The sequence below is a fragment of the Nannospalax galili genome, unplaced genomic scaffold, assembly GCF_000622305.1.
Source record: "Nannospalax galili isolate Female #2095 unplaced genomic scaffold, S.galili_v1.0 scaffold229, whole genome shotgun sequence".
NCBI classification, from domain to species: Eukaryota; Metazoa; Chordata; class Mammalia; order Rodentia; family Spalacidae; genus Nannospalax; species Nannospalax galili.
In genome coordinates, this window is record NW_008360328.1 from 3,185,864 (window position 1) to 3,205,975 (window position 20,112).

The following is a 20,112-nucleotide window of genomic DNA, read 5'->3' on the forward strand; positions in this document are numbered from 1 at the left end:
AAGAAATTTATGTGACCTAGAAGGGTCACATGGGAAGTGCTTCTAAAAAATAGGCAGTTAGGCTGGGGTTGTAGCTCACAAAGCCCTGGGTTCAGTCCTTAGGATTGTATAAACCCAGCTTAGTGGCATAGATCTATAATCCTAGCACTTAGGAAGTAGAGGCAAGATGATCCAAAGTTCAAGTTCATCCTAGGTTATATAGTTATTTTGAGGCCAACCTGGTATATATGAGACCCTGTCTTGAGAAAAATCAAATCAAAATAAAACAAGACCCAAAAACTATAAATGTGTTGATTTTACCTGACACCACCAAACCAGAAATACAGAGGAATGTTCTAGGCCGTACAGTCTTACAAAAGTGACCTCTGTCTGTCTTAGCATCAGAGAAATTTGGCAATCACTGCTCTGTCCTGGATATTTGACATATTCTAATAACATTGTCAGTTGGGTTGGTCAAATATCTGTTAACCACACATGATGTGGCTGGCATTGACCAGGTTGCTGGGGATATGGATTCTAGAGGCAGCAACAAGAGCGAGTCTGTTATGGTGAGGGCTCAGCAGTAATAGAAGATTCTTCAAGGCACTGACACAGTTCAGGGTGGATATGGCTGCCTTCCAAGACAGGTGGGAGCTGATCAGACACCCAGCCGAGGGCATCAGAGGTGGGTTTTTGTTTGTTTTGAGAGATGGTCCTGCTATAATCAGGCTGTCATTACCCTGCCTGACTCTGGGTGGGTTTTAATGGCTATATATTTAATGGCTATATTAATGGCTATATTACCAATATCCACTGTTCAAAGTAGAAGATGATTGGGCTTTCTGGCACTAGGGATAAACATGTATGCCCAGAGCCTCACAGGTACAGGAAAACATATCTGCAGAGGATCATGGGTGGGGCAAAAGATAGGTGCAGAAAGATAGGCAAGAGACTTCAGTAGAGTGTCTGTGTTGCAGTTATTTATCCTCTTGGCTATAGGAAGCCACGGAAGATTTTTGGACTGGATGCTTCTAGGTTGGATCTCTTAGACTTTATCATTGGGGGAATGATTAGAAAAGAGGAAGGGGAGCTTGCTGACTTAGGAGAGAAAACTTGTCTTGACCTAGTACTTACCTTGAAATATGGAACTTACTTACAAAATGTGTGGATTTTTCTCCCAATATACTTTTTTTGTAGTGGTCACAAGACCCATCACTCATGTTTCTTTTATTCACCACAAATGTTGTGTTTATTTGTTGGCTCTTGGAAAGATTTTGTCCAAAAGTCAGGGTCTGTTTTCAGAGTCTATCCTTTGACTTTGTACTTGCTTGGTTTGCAGGCTGGAATGATTTTGTTTGCATGTGTTGTAGACTAGGGAATTTGTCAGAGCTTCTGTCACTAACCTGCACTCAGCCTCTCGGAAGTGAGGTGATCTGGATGAATCCCTCATGGCCTATGAACTTGCTCTTCTAGACTGGAGCGCAGAGGCGTGGATCCTGCTGTCTTGGGTGGTTGGTCATTGCTGCGCCTGTCGCCTTCGTGCACTTTTTGACTGTTATGCTTTTCTCTTCTGTTTATTGTATGTGGTCATCTTCAAGCTGCTTCTGCTCTTTATCTGCAGCTGTCACACTTCCTGATGCCTTCTGTCCCATCAGAATGCCTTCAACAACTAGCTGACTACATGGAGGGAGTGCATGTCACACCTGTGGGTGACACAAAGCCAGCAAGGTAGTTGACTTTCTAAGGAAATAATGAGGACTTAGAAAGGGAAGTTAGGGCTGGGCTTTGGCCTAGCTGGTAAAGTGCTTTCATACAAATATGTGGCCCCAAATTTGATTCCCAGAACCAGGTGTGGTGGTCGGTGCTTAGAATCCCAGCACTGGGGAATCAAAAACAGGAGGCTCTTGGGCACTTGCTGGCCGGGCAGTTTAGTCTAACTGGTGATCTCCAGGCCCATGAAAAACCCTATCTCAAAGGAGACATGGGCCTGACCTCTATGCACGCACTCATCCATGTGCACATGTGTACACCTCCATATGAACATGCACACACACTCATACAAAAGAAGGGAAATTAACATTTTGTGATTAATTTTAATGTGTCATTTGTTATTTTCAAGTCATATAGTTCTAAAACTTCAATCTCCAGATTTTCTTGTGATTTTGGTATTGCCCCATTTTACTGATAGGAACCTAAAGGCTCCAAGGGGACTACCTGGCCAGTAGCACTGGGTTAGCTGCTTAGGTAGAAAGTTGTGGCCTTGGCATCATGTCACATTGAAAGTTACCTGGGGAGAATACACCAAACCTCATACAGAAATTAAATACAGGTTAGTGTAAAAGCCTACGCTTATATTGAAAGAATGAACAAAATGGACCCCTGAGACATTCTGATAATAGGGCCAATTGATCCCGCAGCTCACATTTGCCAAACCATGGTAGGAACAGCTTAGCTGAGTGAACAGCCACACCACCAGCTGAATGTTCAAAATAATTAACAGGAAAGAAAAGAAATAGAACCTCCCTCCTGAGTGATAGGAACTCACTAATTGGCATCCTTTAAATCAATGTTTTTAGCCTGTTTTAAATCTGTCTGACTCACAAGAGTGTTGCTTAGTTAAGAGTTTTAAAAATCAAGATGTGCTATTACCCATAATTCCTTTTGGCCCGTTATTGTGATCACTTTATCAAAGAGAAAATGTGCTTTCTAAAGTGATTCTTCTTCAAGCTGCTGGCCCACATAGCGTGCTAAGTGCCCATCAGTCATCTGTTTATTAATCAATTTAAGTATTAACAGCAGTCTTATTTCTGGGTTTTGAAACTTATGTTTTCTGATTCCTAAAGTTCTGAGACATGATTGATAAAGAAGCTTCCATTGTCCCATTTGTTGGTGTTTGTGATGTTTTCTCATCTTATTACCATTATTATTATTATTATTACCATTATTATAATTATCTCTGCTGGGGATCTGGTGTTTTTCCAGTCCCCCTTAGAGCAGCTCTGCCCTGCCCTGTATAAGGTGGTGTCACCCAGCCTGCCATTCAGCTCACACACATCACTCCCCAAAGTGGCCTATGTGTTTGCAGTTTCTCTCAGTGGAGGATAAGCTCTATGTGGGCAATGAAATGGTGAAAAAACTAACTCCATTTTGTTCTAGCTAACTTTGCCTTACCCTGTATTCTGCCTAGCCATTCCCACTGTAGCCAGCCAGGCAGAATGTCTCATGCAGACAGTTTCAGGGAGTACATTGTTTCTGCAATACTTGGAAACTTCTAAGTAGCCAGGTAGCACGTCCAGGTAGCACATCCTTCTACCCAGCATAACTGAAACTTACTGTTAACTTAAAACTGCTTTGTTGACTGACCTGCCCCTGGTCTGGTGTAACTATGGTGATCTGATGGACCTATGGTTATTGGCGTTGGCCCTGGCATGATGTAATTGTGGCTTTAAGCTTTATAAACCTTGCTCTGTTTCTTCTTGGGGTCGAGAGTTCCTTTGGCATTCACCCATCTAACTACTGGCTGTTAATAAAGGACTCCTAATTCGACCATCACTGTGTGGCATTCCTCTGTGCATCTTGTTTGGTATTACGGCAGGTATTTTGTCTGCAGTCATATGGCTTGTCCCTGTCATAGAGAACACAGCCTTCCTCATGGAGGGTTCTCTACCAGTGCTCATCTCCTGGGGGGGATGGAGTTCATCTTGTACCTCTGAGACTACTGAAGCAGCCAAGCCCCCTTTTAATACACTTATATGTCGCACAGTCCCCTACCTCCCAAGACAAACCAATTTCCCCTCAGCATATAAGAGATTTCTGTAATGCAATGTTTTTCCTGGAGAAGGGGGATTATAGTTGTAAAAATCCTCATAAGCCAAAGAGGTGGCTCAGTGAGCAAAGTGCTTGCTGCCTATGTGTGAGGACTATAGTTCAGAACTCCAGCACCCACATAAGAATTGGGCAAGTATGGCAGCCACCTGTAATTCCAGTGTTCTGAAGGTAGAGATAGGGGATCTGGAAGCAGGCTGGCTAGACAAGTTCAACTCTAGGTGAGCTCTAGGTTCAATTGAGAGGCCCTGCATTAATGAACAAGGTGCAGAATGATCAAAGAAGATAGTTAGTGCCAACTTAAGGCCTGTATACATGTACACACATGTCTGCCCAGACACATACATCTACATACATATAAACATGCATATACAATGTCTGTACAACACACATACATGCACACATAAAAAAATCTTCATAAAGGGTTTTAGTCATTCCTTTTTCTCTGTATCTTCATGAGTTCTGCATCTGTGCATTCAACTAACGGTGGAATGGAAGTATTTTTTTTTTAATTGCACCTGTAGTAAACATATAGAGACTTTTTTCTTGTCACTATTCTGTAAACAAAACAGTATGGCACCTATTAACATAGAAATGGAACTCCATTCCATAGTATGTCACCTATAAATGACTTAAAGAATCTGGGCAGGTGTGCATATGTTGTATGTGAATACTGTACTGTTCCACATAAGGGAGTTTGCTTTCCATAGCAATACTAGAACCAGCCAGTCCCCAGCAACTACTGAAGAAAAACCCAAGGGATTGTACTGTAGCAGCTCATTTTTATATGAAATGAGTAAGTCTGTACCTTTATTCTAGACCCTCATGCAAAAGGGTCTCAAGTCTTTCCCATGAAAATCCAATGGTTGGACACCTTTGTTACAGTATTTCTCACCCCCTCCCACTTCCTTCTTCCCTGGCCAGTGCTGTATGTTTTTCCTTCTAGAAAAATCTCCCTGGGCCCTTTTTTTCTTCCTCTTGAGCACTTCGACTGCTCATGGGAACAGCATCCGTTTACCTTCTGTATCTCACAGCTTGTGTGTTGTTAGTCAAGTTGATGTTCTGTGGAAGATAGGATCACCTGCCTGTAAAATTTTCTAAACCAGAGGTTCTCAATTCTGACTGCTTCTGAGGAGTTACCTGGAGCTTGAAAATTCTGCACATACCCTGCCACAGTAGGTTTGAAACAAGTCCAAGGAATCTTTTTCACAAGTTTTCTCATACTCTTACAATGATGGAGAAACATGATAGTGAATTCTGTGTTTGGATTACTCTAGCAGTTTAGTAGCAATCTCTTTGGTAATAATTTCTAGTTTTGAAATCCTATTATAGATCTTTGAGGGTATGATTAAATTTATTGAAACTATTACAGAACAAGGATGGTTGGTTTTTAAACCTAGGATTTATAGACATGATATTGTATAGTTATTATATGGAAAGTTATGTTTTTGTGCACAGGGTGGGGATCAAGATCTGGGAGGTGTTTAGCTGCTGAGCCCCAATGGAGAACTTCCTGCCTGGGCTGGGGATATAGCTCAGTTGGTAGAGTGCTAAAATCCTTGGGTTCCATATCTAGTACTTCATAAACTGGGGCATTGTACATGTCTATGGAGGATCAGAAGTTCATTGTCATCCTCAGCTACATACCCAGTTGGGGACAAGGCCAAGATACCCGAGATCCTGCCTCAGAAACCCTTTTCTGTTTGGCTCTAAAGCTCTTGTTCTTCCTGAAGGAAGATCTCAGTTGTTAATGTTAAATACAACCACACCACATGGCTGGTGTCATTCCAGTCTTCATTCCAGAGATGTAGTTTGGAGCAGAAATCAGTAGTTCAAAGAGGTCAGCCCAGGCGCAGACATTTCAAACAACTTGGCCTTTCCCCTCTGGGTTTAAGAAGGTTCTTTGTGTTTCAGCCACTCACAGCACCTTGACCTGTATGAGCAGGGAGTTCAAGTGTGAGGATGGTGAGGCCTGCATTGTGCTCTCAGAGCGCTGTGATGGCTTCCTGGACTGCTCAGATGAGAGCGACGAGAAGGCTTGCAGCGGTGAGTGCTGCTCCCCTCCACAGGTTTACCGTGGGGACTTACAGCTGGGACCCTTTTGAACTTTCCCTCCACCTGAAAATGAAACGGGTTTGTGCACGACCTGAGAGCGATAAGTGAGGTGAGACGAGGCCCGACTGCTGGAACTTGTAGCCAGCTGGTCCTGAAAGGCTTTAGTTTTTTTTCCCTTGCTCATGTCCCCACCATGATTATCATAGAGCCTTGGGTGGCTGGTGGGGTTAATTCAGTCCCTCTGTCTAAAATGCATGTCCTTGCCCTTCAAGTTCCAGCATTTTCTGTTGAGAATCAAGCTTAAGATACTTAGGCAGGCAGGAGGGAAAATGCATCAGAAAATATAAGAGAGCTTAGGAAAGGTATATGGTGGGGGAGGGGTTGCAGCTGCATTTTCTGGGATATCTTTTCAGATCATGATTGTGGCTTCCTGACAACTGAGGTCATTGTAGTTCTGCCTAAAAGCATTTGTAAGATACAACTTTCTTTGACTTCTCTCCCTTTGTTTCTGCAGATGAGTTAACTGTGTACAAAGTCCAGAATCTGCAGTGGACAGCTGACTTCTCTGGGGATGTAACTTTGACCTGGATGCGGCCCAAAAAAATGCCTTCTGCTTCGTGTGTATACAATGTCTACTATAGGTGGGTCTCAGTTTGGCCTCGGTTCTCATGGCCACCAGAGGTCCTATGAGTTCTCCTATGATGTGCGTGCTGTGGCTCTTCCTTTCCTGGCTCATATATCTCAGTCACCCTATGCTGCTTTTCTGTGACAACTTATTTCTTTTGGTCAGGGTGGTTGGAGAGAGCATATGGAAGACTCTGGAGACCCACAGCAATAAAACCAACACTGTACTAAAAGTCTTGAAACCAGATACCACGTATCAGGTTAAAGTCCAGGTTCAGTGTCTCAGCAAAGTGCATAACACCAATGATTTTCTGACCCTGAGGACTCCAGAAGGGTGTAAGTATTATAGTGGATGGATGGATGGATACTGGAGATCGAGCCCAGCCTTGCACATACCTGGGGGGACTCTACCACTGAGTTGTATCCCTAGTCCTCTCCTATTTTATTTTCATAACACCAATGATTTTCTGACCCTGAGGACTCCAGAAGGGTGTAAGTATTATAATGGATGGATGGATGGATACTGGAGATCGAGCCCAGCCTTGCACATACCTGGGGGGACTCTACCACTGAGTTGTATCCCCAGTCCTCTCCTATTTTATTTTGACACAGGGTCTCACTAAGTTACTCAGGCTGGCTTTAAACTTGCTCTGCAGCTAGGCCAGGTAGGCCTTGAGGTTAAATTTCTTATAACTACCTCCCAGGCAGTTGGAATTATAGGTGTGCACCATCACACTAGTTTATAATGATTTTTTGTAGTCTTTATGTTTTTTAATAGAGCTTTTTAAATTTCATACATTTCCCAATCAAATCCAGACGCCCTCCCCCATCCATGCCTCCCCCTGTCCTCCCACCGAACCCTATGCACACTGCCATACATGCTGAGTCCTATGCATTTAGCTCTTTGTACTCAAACGTCCTTCAGTGTAAATACGTCCACTGGAATCTAGTCAGCCCATCCAGTGGTTGTATGTAAGTCATACTCTCCCTCACCCAGCAGCAATCAGTCTCAAATAGTTTGCCACCTATTTCTCACCTCCCCTTTGGGCCCTTGTTTAATTGAGCTGACGTGGATCCTGCACTTGACACCACTGCTGCCACAGGCTCACATGAGCAGGCCTCTAGTGGCCTGGAAGCCTCCACCTCCCTGTGTTCATGAAGCAGCCCTGGCTCTTACAATCTTTTTGCCTCCTCTTCCGCAATGGTCCCTGAGCCATGAGTGAGTGAGGTTCTATATAGGAGTCCCCTCCTATACAGTGACTTATTCTCCAAAACTTGGCCAGTTGTGGCCTTATGTGTGCATCATACTCTGATGTACATGGAAGCCTTACTGGTGAGAGCTCAGGGGTCCATTAGCCCTCTCTCTGCCCCTTATTCTGCTGTGTTCTATAAGCCTTAGTTGTAGAGATTCGACTGCAGATGCAGCACCTAGTGCTAGTCCCAGGCGTGTGTTCTCTGTGCCTGACCAGATGAGCGACTCTGCAGTAGCCTCCGTCTGTTGCAAAAAGAAGCTTGCTTGATGAGTGCTGTCCAGCATGCTTGTCACTCTAAGGGAGGGCTCTACTATCTGGCACTGTGTTTCTTGCCAAGCAGCTCCCAGGTATACATATGCACTAATGTTCAGACACTCTGCATTTCTCACAGGATTTCTAGGGCATCACTTTTCCCTCTAGGTTTCCTGCCCCCTGAGATTCACTCATCTCCACTCTTTTTTCTCCCATCCGGCCTCTCTCCTCCTCCCCTCCCTAGTCACAGTCACATACCCCCATTATCCCCACCCTCCCCCAATACCTCCCAACTCCTGCCATCTTTCCTCTCCTGACTTCCCTCCCTCCCCGACCCCGTGGTCCCTTGCATGTCCCTCCCTCCTCTCCTCCCTGCCGATTACTCCCATTTTTTCCACCTCCCTCAGGTACCATCTGTTCCCTACTATCCCCCTTTCACGTTGTTTCTTGTCCTTTGCCTCCATGTATCCTTTCTCTTGCCCCCGCTCCTGGTGTTCTCCCTCATTTGTGGATTGTAGCACCAACCCCTTATATGTGAGTATATCTATTCTGATGTAACACCAGGAGCCAGGGAAAAGGAAAGGATACATGGAGGTATAATGTATTTTTAAATTAGAGAGAGAGAGAGAGAGAGAGAGAGAGAGAGAGAGAGAGAGAACGCTCACCACTAAAGTATCTCATTGTGCCCAGTGTGAGGGTGTGTGTGTGTGTGTAGATGTCAGAGGTCAATGTTGGGTCTCTCCCTTTTGCTCTTCACCTTATTTTTTGAGACAGGGTCTCTCACTGAATTTGGAGCTCATTGTTTAGGCTAAGCTGATTGGCTACAGACAGGAGCCACCATGCCTCGCTTTTTTGTGGGTACTGGGGATCCAAATTCAGGTCCTGATGCTTGTAGAACAAGCACTTTACCCACTGAGCCATTTCCAAGCTCCCAGTTTATAATCTTTATGGCCTATAACAGACAGATCTTACTTTTCCAAAGGATGCTGAAGACTGTAAGAATGAGCTTACCTATGCCTTCCTAGTATAGAAATATTGTGGCTAAAGCTTTCTGGTCCCATCTGAGTTGTTGAAGTTTCTCCTCCTTACGGAGGCAGAGAACGTTCTTGCCCCTTTAGAAGTTAATTTCAGATGTTCTTCATCATTGCCTTCTTTTCACTTCTTGTCTGGTTTCTGCCTCTATCTTCCATCTCTAGGTATTCCCTTATAATGTCATCATCATTTAAAGAGTACACGTCCTCATTTTATGGCCTGGTTTTAAAGGGCTTACCAAATTCACATATGTATCTGAGAGGACTTCCCACATTCCTCTCCCTTCAGAGTAGTTCGACACGGGTGACCGTCTTCTTATTCTAGTCATTTTTCCCACTGCCTGAAGCATTTTGAATATACTGTCACTGAACCCATTAAGGGGTCTGCTTCGAAGGTGATCGCGTTCATTTGGAGGTAGGATTTCTGTGATGCTGGGAAATGAGTCTTAGTCCTTGGGTGTCACACCCTTGGTCTCCTGTTTTGTGGTACGAGAGATGAGGCAGCAGGGTCTGTCACGGACAATTAAAAGCTCAGCATGGAAGTGCCAAGGTCGATGGCGACCCAGCCTGCCCAAGTGCTTCCGTCCTGCAGCCTGGGTGAGTCACACATTTACATCAGACTTCACTGAGTCATGATCTGATGTGTGGACAGACAACATACTTGATAGTCTAGCAAGAGGGGAGAGGGGAGGGTCTTGTCACCGTAGAGGCTGAGCTGCTGTGTTTTCAGTGAACAGGCCTTGTGCCAGCACTGCATCCTTTCTCATACTTGTTTCAAGCTCAGGAAATACCCCTAGTTCATCTATACAGATAGATTTTAACTTCTAGTTGACTCCTTTAATTTTTTTAATAGATATTTTTAATTTTGTGTAACACATAGTCATTTTACACATTCGTGTGGTACATGCTGATATTTTGATACATGTACACAATGTGTAATGATTAGATCTTGAAAATTCACATATCTGACACCTCTAGCCATTTCTAGTTCTTTGTGTTAGGACCATTCAGCCTCCTCTCTACAGCTGTTTTTAAATATTCGATGATTTTTATCAACCACAGTTAGCCTACTGTGCTGTTGAACATTAGGGTTTTTTCTTTCTGTCTGTCTGTCCCCATCCTCTCTCCTCTCCTTCACTCTCAGGCTCTGATAATTGCTTTTCTCTTTATTTCTATGAGATTAATTTTTTAGTTTCTGCAAAGAAGTGAAAGCCAGCACTATTTGTCTTTTGGTGCCTGACTTACTTTACTTAATATGATGCCCCCAGGTTCATCCATGTTACCAAAAATGACAGGGAACCATTCTTTTAGTGGTTGAATAATATTCCGCTCTCTATAGGTACCGCGTTTTCTTTATCCATTTGTCCACTGATGAGTACCTGTGCTGATTTCATGATTTGACTGTCATGACTATTGCTCCAGTAAATGTGGAGGTATAGGTATTTGTTCACTGGACTGATTTCTTTTTGTTTGGATGTGTACCCAGTAGTTGGATTGTGGGGTGATGGGATAGTTCTAATTCTGGTGTTTGAGAACCCTCGGTAGTGTATTAACTCATGTTTTCACCAACTGTGTAGGGGGTTTCTGCTGTCCCTTCATTCCTGCCAGTTTCCATCTGTCTTTTTTCTTTTTGATGATAGCCACTGGCCCTGGGGTGAGATGATATCTTACAGTTTTTTATTGGCATTTCCCTGAGGATTAATGATGCTAAGCATTTTTTTTTTCAGAAATGTTTGCCATTTGTATACTTTCTATTAGAACATGTCTTTTGAGATCATTTGACTGCTTAAAAATCAGATTATTTGTTCTTTTTTGTGGTTGTTTAAATTCCCGGTGTATAGCTCCTGGATATTGGTTCCTAGTCAGGTGACTGGTTCGTAAAGACATTCTCCTGTTCCGTAGGTTGTCTCTTCACTCTGTGACCATTTCCTTTGCTGTGTGGAAACTTTTTTAGTTTACTGTAGTTTCATTGGCCAGTTTTTGGCTTTGTTGTCTATGCTTTTAGGTTCATATTAAAAAGTAATCTTCCCCTAGACCAGTGTTCTGAAGCATTTCTCCCGTGTTTTTGTAAGTGGTTTTATAGTTTTGGAGTGTTACACCTTAAGATTTTTATTAATCTGTTTTGAGTTGGTTTTCATATGTGGTGCATGATTTATTCTTTTGCAAATGGGTATCCAGTTTTCTCAACACCATTTACTGAAGAGACTACCCTTTCTTCTGTGTATGTTCTTGTTGCCTTCATCAAAAATCAGTGGGCTGTAAATATATGGACTCATTTCTGATTTCTCTGTTCTGTTCCATTGGTCCATGTGTCAGTTTTTAGACTAGAATTCTTCTCTTGTGGTTTCTATGGCTATATGGTATGTTTTGAGATCAGACTGTATGACGTCTTTAGGCTTGTTCTTTTTTCCCAGGGTTGCTTTGGTTTGGGGTATTTTTATTATTCTGTACAATTATTTTATTTATTGTTTGAAATTTTCATACATGTATGAAATGCATCTTGATCATATGCACCCCTAACTCCCCTTCAAATCTCTTCAGGATTCAGGACACCATCACATACATCTCCCTTTTAGGTTATTTATTTTTTTCTTTTTTTTTAAGTCAGGGTCTTCTTGTAGCCCCAACTGACCTGGAATTCTCTGTGTAGACCAGGCTGGCCTTGATCTTACAGAGATCCAGAGATCCAGAGATCTCCCTGCCTCTGCCTTCTGAGTGATGGGATTAAAGGCGTGCACCACCACACTTGGCTAAATCTCCCTTTTAAAGAGCATTTTTTTTCTATTTCTGTGAAGAATGTTGTTGATATTCTGATTGAATTGAATCTGTGGATTGCTTTGGGTAATAAGAACATTTTAGTAATAAGAGTTTCCTAGCCATGAACATGGGAACTTTTGGGGGGGGTGTTCTCTTCAGTTTTTCTCCTGTGTTTTAGAATTTTCATTATAGAAATCATTCACTTTCTTTGTCACATTATTCCTAGTATAATTTGTAACAATTGTAAGTGGGATTTCTTTTAAACTACTTTGTTACTAGTATGTAGATTTTTTTTAATGTTGATTTGGTGCTATTTAATTTTATTGAATTTCTTTATAAGTTCCAACAGCTTATGGTGGAGCCTTTAAGGGTATTTCTTTAATACATAGAATCCTGTCATTTGAATGTAGGGAAGCTTGACTTCCGACTCCACTCTTTTCTAGTGCCAGATGCCCCCGGCAACCTCCAACTTGCACTCCACAGTGAAGAGGAAGGTGTGATCATTGGCCACTGGACTCCTCCCCTCCACACCCATGGTCTCATTCGTGAGTACGTTGTAAGTACTGTTCAGCAGCTGGTGTGGGTGTGGGAGCACTGGGGATTTCTGGATGCTCTGTGTCACAGGAGGCGATCTGGTATTGTGAATAGTGACCTATCCATTGTGACACTTCACACCTGACTTATTTTCTTTTCCTCTTGCTGTGATAAAAATGCCCTGACAAAAGCAACTTAAGTGAGAAAAGTTTGTTTTGGCTACAGTTCAAGGGTACAGTTCATAATGACAGGGAAAGCAAGGCAGCAGGAGCTTGAGACAGCTGACCACATAGCACCCACCGCCAGGAAGCAGAGAGCCAACCACATAGCATCCACCATCCACCGTCAGGAAGCAGAGAGCACCGAACGCCTGTTCTCAGCTCCCTTTCTTCTTTCGTACATTCTAGCATCCCAGCCCAGTCAGCAGTACCACTCTCAGTGGACAGGTCTTCCTACCTCAGTGAACCTAATTAAGATGATCCCCCATTGCTCAGGCATTGGGGTGCAAGCCTAAATTTAGTCCCAGCCCTTGGGAAGCAAAGACAGGGAGATGAGACAGAAGCCAGCCTGGTCGACATAGCAAGTTGCAGGCCAGCTGGAGCTACAGGGAAACCCTGTCTCAAAAAACAAACAAAAAAGGTAATCCCCACAGGCATGCCCAGAACCCCAGTCTCCCAGATGATTCCAGATCCTGTCACATTGGCAACACTAATCATCACTATACCCTATCTTTTCCTCTCCTGGTCTGTGTCTTTCAAAACATTGGCTGCCCGGACCTCTGGTTACCTTTAATTCATACTGTTTTTTCTCCCTTTAGGTGGAATACAGCAGGAGTGGTTCCAAGATGTGGGCCTCCCAGAGAGCTCCTACCAATTCTACAGAAATAAAGAACTTACTGGTCAATGTTCCGTACAGTGTCAGAGTAAGTATTCACATCCTTTCCAGCCATCTGGGCAGTCTTAGAACTTAGAGAGATGGCTCCAATTTGTCAGCTCTACATTTATTTTTAAGAAATGTGCATTAGTGTTCTTCAAAATACCCAGCTCCTTGTCTTGAAGAGGGCTGACTTACCCCTCGATAACCAGCTCTCCTGCTTGTAACCAGATACTCGGCTAGCCTTCTAGTATCTGTACTTTCGCACCTGTCTCTTTTCTGCTTGTCTTTAGCCGTGTTGTTAGACAAAGCTAAGTGGCATTTTCAAACTGATTTTATAATCTGAAAAGCATAATTTCTGAAACCTAGTATTACTCTATTTAGTAGAAAGGAATAGATTTTGTGCAAAGCATGTTTATTAAGCCCATTAAGTACACATCCCCCTAGAAGCTCCCCTATACTAATAATTTTTCCAGGACCCCTTTTACACATATATATATATACATGTCTCTGTTTGGATATAGAACTTAGAGATCAAATGTATACATGTGCATACCCTTGCCCGTTAGAAGAATCTGGGCACCTATCAGTGAATAGAAATTTCATATTCTTAGTACTATTATGATTCCCTCTGTTTCTTTGCCCTCTTGTTTCAGTTGCTGGGGCCTCCAAATATCCCAATATGTAAATTTTTTCTGCCCTCACTACTGCTGATGTCTTAGCCATTTAACTCATTCAGAATTCTTGCTGTATAGTCTATCACTTGTATTTCCTATTAATTGATGCTCTGATTTGAAAAGGTGGCTGCAGTGACTAGCCGCGGAATAGGAAACTGGAGCGATTCTAAGTCGATCACCACCATAAAAGGAAAAGGTAAATGATTCCAGTCCTTTAGATTGAGAGAAGGCAGAACCCCTTTGGAAATGACCTTCACCAAGACTGGAAAGGAGAATTAAAGGCTAGAAAACTCCTCAGATCCTCCGCTTCCCTACCACAGGCACATGTTGGATGTACAAAGATCACAAGGCTTTGTGGGTGACCATTGAGGGTATTCTCCATCTTAGAATTGGTTCACAAAGGCCATCATGCCAGTCAGTCCCTTTGTGAGCACGTGTAACTTCTAAAGAAGGAGTCCATTTTCACTAAAGCTGGTAAGGTTTGCACAGTCATTTGGCGTGTTATAAAGAAAGCCCCTCACTGATGTTTGTGCCCCCCCGACACTGACAAGCTGTGATAAGGTTGGGGTGGCACCTAACCCCCAGAGATGGTCTTTGGTGCTCTGTAATTCACTGCTCCGCACAGGTCAGCTCATCCAATTGGCCCTTCAGAACAGCTGCAATATTGGATTAGGAAGGAGAGAAAGGTGTATCGCTTGCCCCAGGCCATACATTCAGTGACTGAGCTGGGACTGGAATCCCATACACCTGATTCCAAAGCCTGTGCTCTTAACCATCCTGCTGCAACGCTTCCCCTGGGCTGAGACTCCTGCTCCCCCTGGGCCACTGTGCTTGCCAGGAGGCTGCTCCTCATCCTGCATGTCAGCCTTTTAGGGATGATGTCTGCTCTGTTTTGCTTCACTCCATCCTTGAGATCTAGTGGGGACTGAAGTGGCTGGTGAGTGAATTTAAGCATCCCAACGAAGGGCGCTGGCACCCCTTGAGCAGTGAGTAGACCATCCTCACTGACTTCCTCTGTTAGCCCTGATCTTGGCTACTTTCCCTCCTGGGCTTGAAGATATTAAAACCAGCTGAGCACCGTGGTGTGGAATGTAACTGGGTTATCTGAGCCTGTGAGATGCTTTGAATGAGAATCACTCTGGTAGCCTCTAAAATCTGGAATGTGGAGATCAGGGCAGGAGGCAGCTAGAGTTAATGTTGCCAGCTAGTCAGTGGGCAGAATGCTTGAAGATAGCAAAGAGGGTGTGCTAAATTCATACTCTCCTTGAGCTCTGATCGTCTTTATCATTTCTCCCAACGAAGTCTGTGTCAAACCATACTGACCATCCAAACCCGAAAGAAGTGATTTTGGAAAGTCGGCCTGTTCCTGAATTTAATAGGCACAAGTCCACTCTCCATTTGAAAAATCATCAGGAATGGAGTTTTCTTAGGCCTCTTCTATACGATTTTGCTTAGTCTCAGCTCTTACATGTGTTTTGGTTAGAGTGTGTGCAGGTCAGCTCTGTGCTGCATCAAAAAGTATTGCTGTGAACTAGCCATGACTTGGGATCATAGTAACTGTACTAGATACTTTTCTGTTGCTGTGATAAAACACCATGACCAAGCCAACTTATAGAAGGAAGAGTTTCTCTGGCTTACAGTTCCAGAGGGTTATAGAATCCATAATGGCAGGGGAGGTATGGTAGCAGAAGTAGCCAGAGCAGAAAGCTGGGTGATCACATCTTCAAGCAAGCACAGGAAGCAGGGAGAAGCTAGAAATCCAGCAAGACTTAAGAACTCTCCAAGCCCGCCCCCAGTGACATGCTTCCTCTAGCAAGTCCACACCTCCTAAAACATCCCCAAACAACGCCACCAGCTGGGTACAAAATGTCCAAATACTTGGACCCTATGAGGGACATTCTCGTTCAAACTGCCACAGTGACTTAAGGAGAAAGGTGAAGACCAGAGGCAACAGTGACATCAGTTAGGAGTTCCAGGTTCATTAATGAATGTGGCAGGTTAGTGATGGCACTGACGAGAAGGCTGCCATGTTTAGAGAGTTTCTTGTGTTCTAAGCACCATGCTTGTTTTACATGAATCCTGCGAGAGAAGTATTGTTATCCTCATTTTGTGGCTGAGGGAATTGGGCTTTGGAGAGGGTCGTGATCTGCCTGCGTTGCCATGACTATAGTTCAGGCTGGCTTTCTCACAGCATCAAATGCTATTTGGCTCTGAGTTAGCTGCCTAAAGATTCTCATAGCCTTTCTTTATTGTGTTTTTCTCAATCCTGGTGTTACAACATGCTTGAGCATCTGATGAGACCTCCCAGGATTTTAAAACATGCCTTTTACCCCCAGTTCTCAGCCACTGCTCAGAGTCTCCCTTGCTGGTCCTTTATAAGGGCCTGAATTCTGGAGTCACAGACATAGGTTGTCACTTAAGTGGTATCTTCTGATTATGCATATCCCATAGGGCTATTTTAGATGACACTAGGCTCAACACTCACCTTTCTAGGGGGCAGACCGTTAGCTGATGAGCTGATGCTAATAGGGTGAGCTCGGGGGCTTTTCTCTCGGCCAAGCTCCCCTTGCACCCTCAGATACCAGCTTGTGTTCCTACTTATAAGAACATACCATTGCTCATTAGAAGAGACTTTGCTGGAAAGGGGAAGACATGGAACAGTGGTTGCGTGCTGGGCACTCTTGACTTTCCCTGCTCTGCAGTGTGGAGATACTCAGCAGTGGAAGATACAGACTTACTCCTGGTTTCATAACTATTCAGTGTCAGGGATCAAGAATTCAAACTCAGACTTTCCAGACTCCAGAAGCCATCCTCTTTCCCAGCCAAACACACACACACACACACACACACACACACACACACACACACACCCCACACTAAGATAAAAACAAATGAAGACGGGTACTTCCTCCTTCAGCAAGTCGCCATCCTTCAAAAAGGACTTGAGATAGCTGGAACTTAGTTGGTGCACATAAAGATGGCACTCACAGCGATCTCTATCCCCTTAAGAGCCAAGGCTGAAGGGGCTGGAGAGATGGCTCAGTAGTTAAGAGCACTAGCTGCTCTTGCGGAGGACCTGTGTTTGATTCCCGGAACCTACATGGCAGCTACCAACCATCTGTTAACTCCAGTTCTGGGGATATCCAATACCATCTTCTGACCTCCACAGGCATTGTACAACATGGGTGCACTTACACACTTGCAGGCAATACACTCATACACATAAAATAAAAATAAGCATTTTTTTTTTTTTTTTTTTTAAAGAGCCAAGCTGAAGCTGGGCTATGTGGGGACATTGATATAATGGAACTTTTCTGCTCAACCCAATTGCCGGGCCAGCTGGCCAAGCCAAGATTGTTGTGTGTTCATCAGGCAACAGTCAGGAATATGGTAGAAGAGATAGATGGGTAGGCCACCAGAGATACCCTCTCCTCCTCAGCTGATAGGCCGCTTTGTTAAGTTGAAGCTGTGAGGTCCTACCTTCCTTGCTTTTCATGGTGCGGTTTCTCTCTTTGAATCCTTTTGTTTTCAGTGATCCGACCACCAGATATCCACATTGACAGTTACGATGAAAATTCTCTGAGCTTTACCCTGACCATGGACAGTGATGTCAAGGTAATGTGGAGGTATGGGATTGGTAGCTGGGTGGGTTTGTCCTTTGTGTGGAAATTTATACAACTGAGTGCAAGGAGATCAGGAAAAATGAACAACTTGATCAAGTGAAGCTAAAATACCAGACCTAGGTTGGTTCTCCCCCCACCCCAAGAACAAGTTGAGTCTCCACATATAATTATTCTGCCTCAGCCTGGTGCCTCTTTTCTTTAACCGTATAATTAAATGGTTCACAGCTACGGTGCAGATAAAGAGTTGGTGCTAACAGAATATGTGTGCCCTGTAATTTTCAGCTTTATTGGATTTCCTGGTGCTCAGTGCTAATGCAGAGGTTCCCACAGTGGTGAAGCAAGTTCTTGGGAGAGTTAAACCTTGGAAACATCCACCTCATATCCCCTCATATGCAGCCAGATCCTCCTCATCTGCTACCACTGTCTCTCCGCCCTTCCATCGTCACTGCCAGCTCCACTGTAGTTCCCTGTCCCTGTGGTCTCCAAGTTGAGATCCATTTTCCACAATGTTATTTCCCATCTGCTTGTTCCTTTTCCCGTCCCTCCCAGTTTGTGGAGTTGGAACAAGACAAATAGTCTTCAGAGAACTTTTGACATTCACTTAACCACAATTTATTTTCATGTCCTTGGCTTCAAAAGAGAATTAATCCAAGAAGTGGCCTTCACGTGGCCCTCATCAATAATCTTTGGTCTTGAAAACAGTTTTGTCTTGTTTCTTACTCTATGTGTGAAGATTTTTAGTTCAGAGCCTTCTCTGAGTGGAGAGCTTGTAAAAAGTAGTCTTTCCTAATGCATGGATATCTTATAAACTGATACATTGTATTGTATTGACTTTGTATTGACCTCTTGGCCCCAACTACAAGGATAACCTGAGCTAAGATTTGCCCTCAGTTGCCAGTTACCATAGCCTAAATACCTTTCATTTCTTCCTCATTTTACCTTTGGTAATGGGCTTTTATCTCTTCTACACTTTGTTTCATTACCTATATTTTTATGCTATAGTGAAATAATATTTGTTTTTAGAGAGAGATGAAGGATAACTAGATTTATTTCATGGAAGCACAAATAGAGTTTTTTTTAAAAAATCAAAAGAAACCACTTGCCCATTGGAAGGGGAAAGAGTAACCTCCTGGTGTGCCTGGTGTGTCCTCTGTGTCAGCTGTTCATGTCACACGCTTCCTGATTTTTGGCAGGTCAATGGCTATGTGGTGAACCTTTTCTGGGCATTTGACAGCCACAAACAAGAAAAGAAAACCTTAAACTTCCGAGGGAGCTCGCTGTCACACAAAGGTAATACCTTGGAGCTAGTTGGTGTTTGAACAGGAAGACATAGAGCTAGACCAAGGCTTTCCTGGGAGTAGAGCTTGTGTGAGGGTGCCTGGGAAAGAGGAGGGTCTTCTGCAGAGATGGTTCTGAGTGGACAGCTCTTGTCTGTTGGGATATTGTCAACATGCTCCTGAATCTAGGCAAAGTCTTCACTTGCTGGCTCCTTAAGCCTCTTTCTAAACCTCATGGCTCTAAATGGAACTTGGAAACAGAGAGGAAGAAAAACTGGCAAGAAGCCAGATTAATTCTCTGCAATTGGTTTTTGCATTGCCTAAGAACCAGTCCCCGGATTTTGTCCCCTGTTCCTTTATAGTTCAACCCCACCCCCTCAGCTACTGAGAGGTGGCCTAAAGCCTGATATGAGACTGACGTTTAGTAAATATTTGTCATCTACATGAAAGAGCAAACAAATCAAAGAAAGAGATCCAGTCCTTTCTTAGTTCTGTGCAAAGTGTGGATGCTACTAAAATTCTTATATCTGAATTGGTCTCATGGCTAGATTTTATTTTATTTCTAGAACCTTCTATACCAGAAGCTTCTTGTGAATGCTGAGCATGACATGGGCACTTTCTCCCTTTCTCATTTACAGCTTGTTTGAAAAGTACTTTCAATCATACTTTTTCCCTTCCTTGTTAGTCTTATGAATTAAAAATACAGGTAGATGATGATGATGATGATGATGATGATGATGATGATGATGTTTTTATCTATGCCAAGGATTGTGCATGCTAGGCAAGCTCTCTACAACTGAAGTAGACCCCAGCCCCTTGGTTTTTTAAGATACCATATAGTTCAGGCTAGCCTTAAACTCACTTTGTAGCTCAGGCTAATCCTCATACCGGCAACCCTTCTCCTACCTTAACCACTGGAGTCCTGGGATTATAGGTATGTGTGACCATGCCTAGCTTATCTGTTTGTTTTCCTTTCTTGAAACTGATCCTCTACTAGACTGAATCATTTTCCCAAAGAGACTCTGCGAAGGGAAATAATAATACTTGCTGTATGCAGACATTTATGGAGGTATCCTATGCTGTTTTGGCGGTCTTGTCTTACCTCATCCCAGTAATAATTCTGTGAGGTGTGCTCATGCTTCAGAAATGAAACTGAGGTTCATTCAGTTTCCTCAGAATGTGGCAGAAACAAAATTGGAACATAATGTCTTTCTAGGCCCAGAGTCTGCCTTGCTCCAGTGTCACCACCCTAGGAGAGCCAGCAGGGTCAGGATCAGAGGCTGGTGCCTCACATCTACAAAGGGTTAGCTCACAGCTGGGCATCTAGGAAGGACTGGAAGCTAGGCATCATT

The 20,112-nt window shown here is 43.5% G+C and overlaps 1 protein-coding gene across 1 annotated transcript in view; it reads left to right on the top strand.

Annotated features, from left to right (window-relative positions):
* Sorl1 (sortilin related receptor 1) overlaps positions 1-20,112 on the top strand; it is a 189,418-nt gene that overhangs the window by 148,077 nt on the left and 21,229 nt on the right. Inside the window, exons 33-40 of the mRNA XM_008826021.1 lie at positions 5,719-5,850; positions 6,374-6,500; positions 6,650-6,819; positions 12,220-12,332; positions 13,128-13,232; positions 13,984-14,056; positions 17,393-17,475; positions 18,677-18,773. Coding sequence (XP_008824243.1) covers positions 5,719-5,850; positions 6,374-6,500; positions 6,650-6,819; positions 12,220-12,332; positions 13,128-13,232; positions 13,984-14,056; positions 17,393-17,475; positions 18,677-18,773 — 900 coding nt within the window. The remainder of the gene's footprint in view (positions 1-5,718; positions 5,851-6,373; positions 6,501-6,649; positions 6,820-12,219; positions 12,333-13,127; positions 13,233-13,983; positions 14,057-17,392; positions 17,476-18,676; positions 18,774-20,112) is intronic.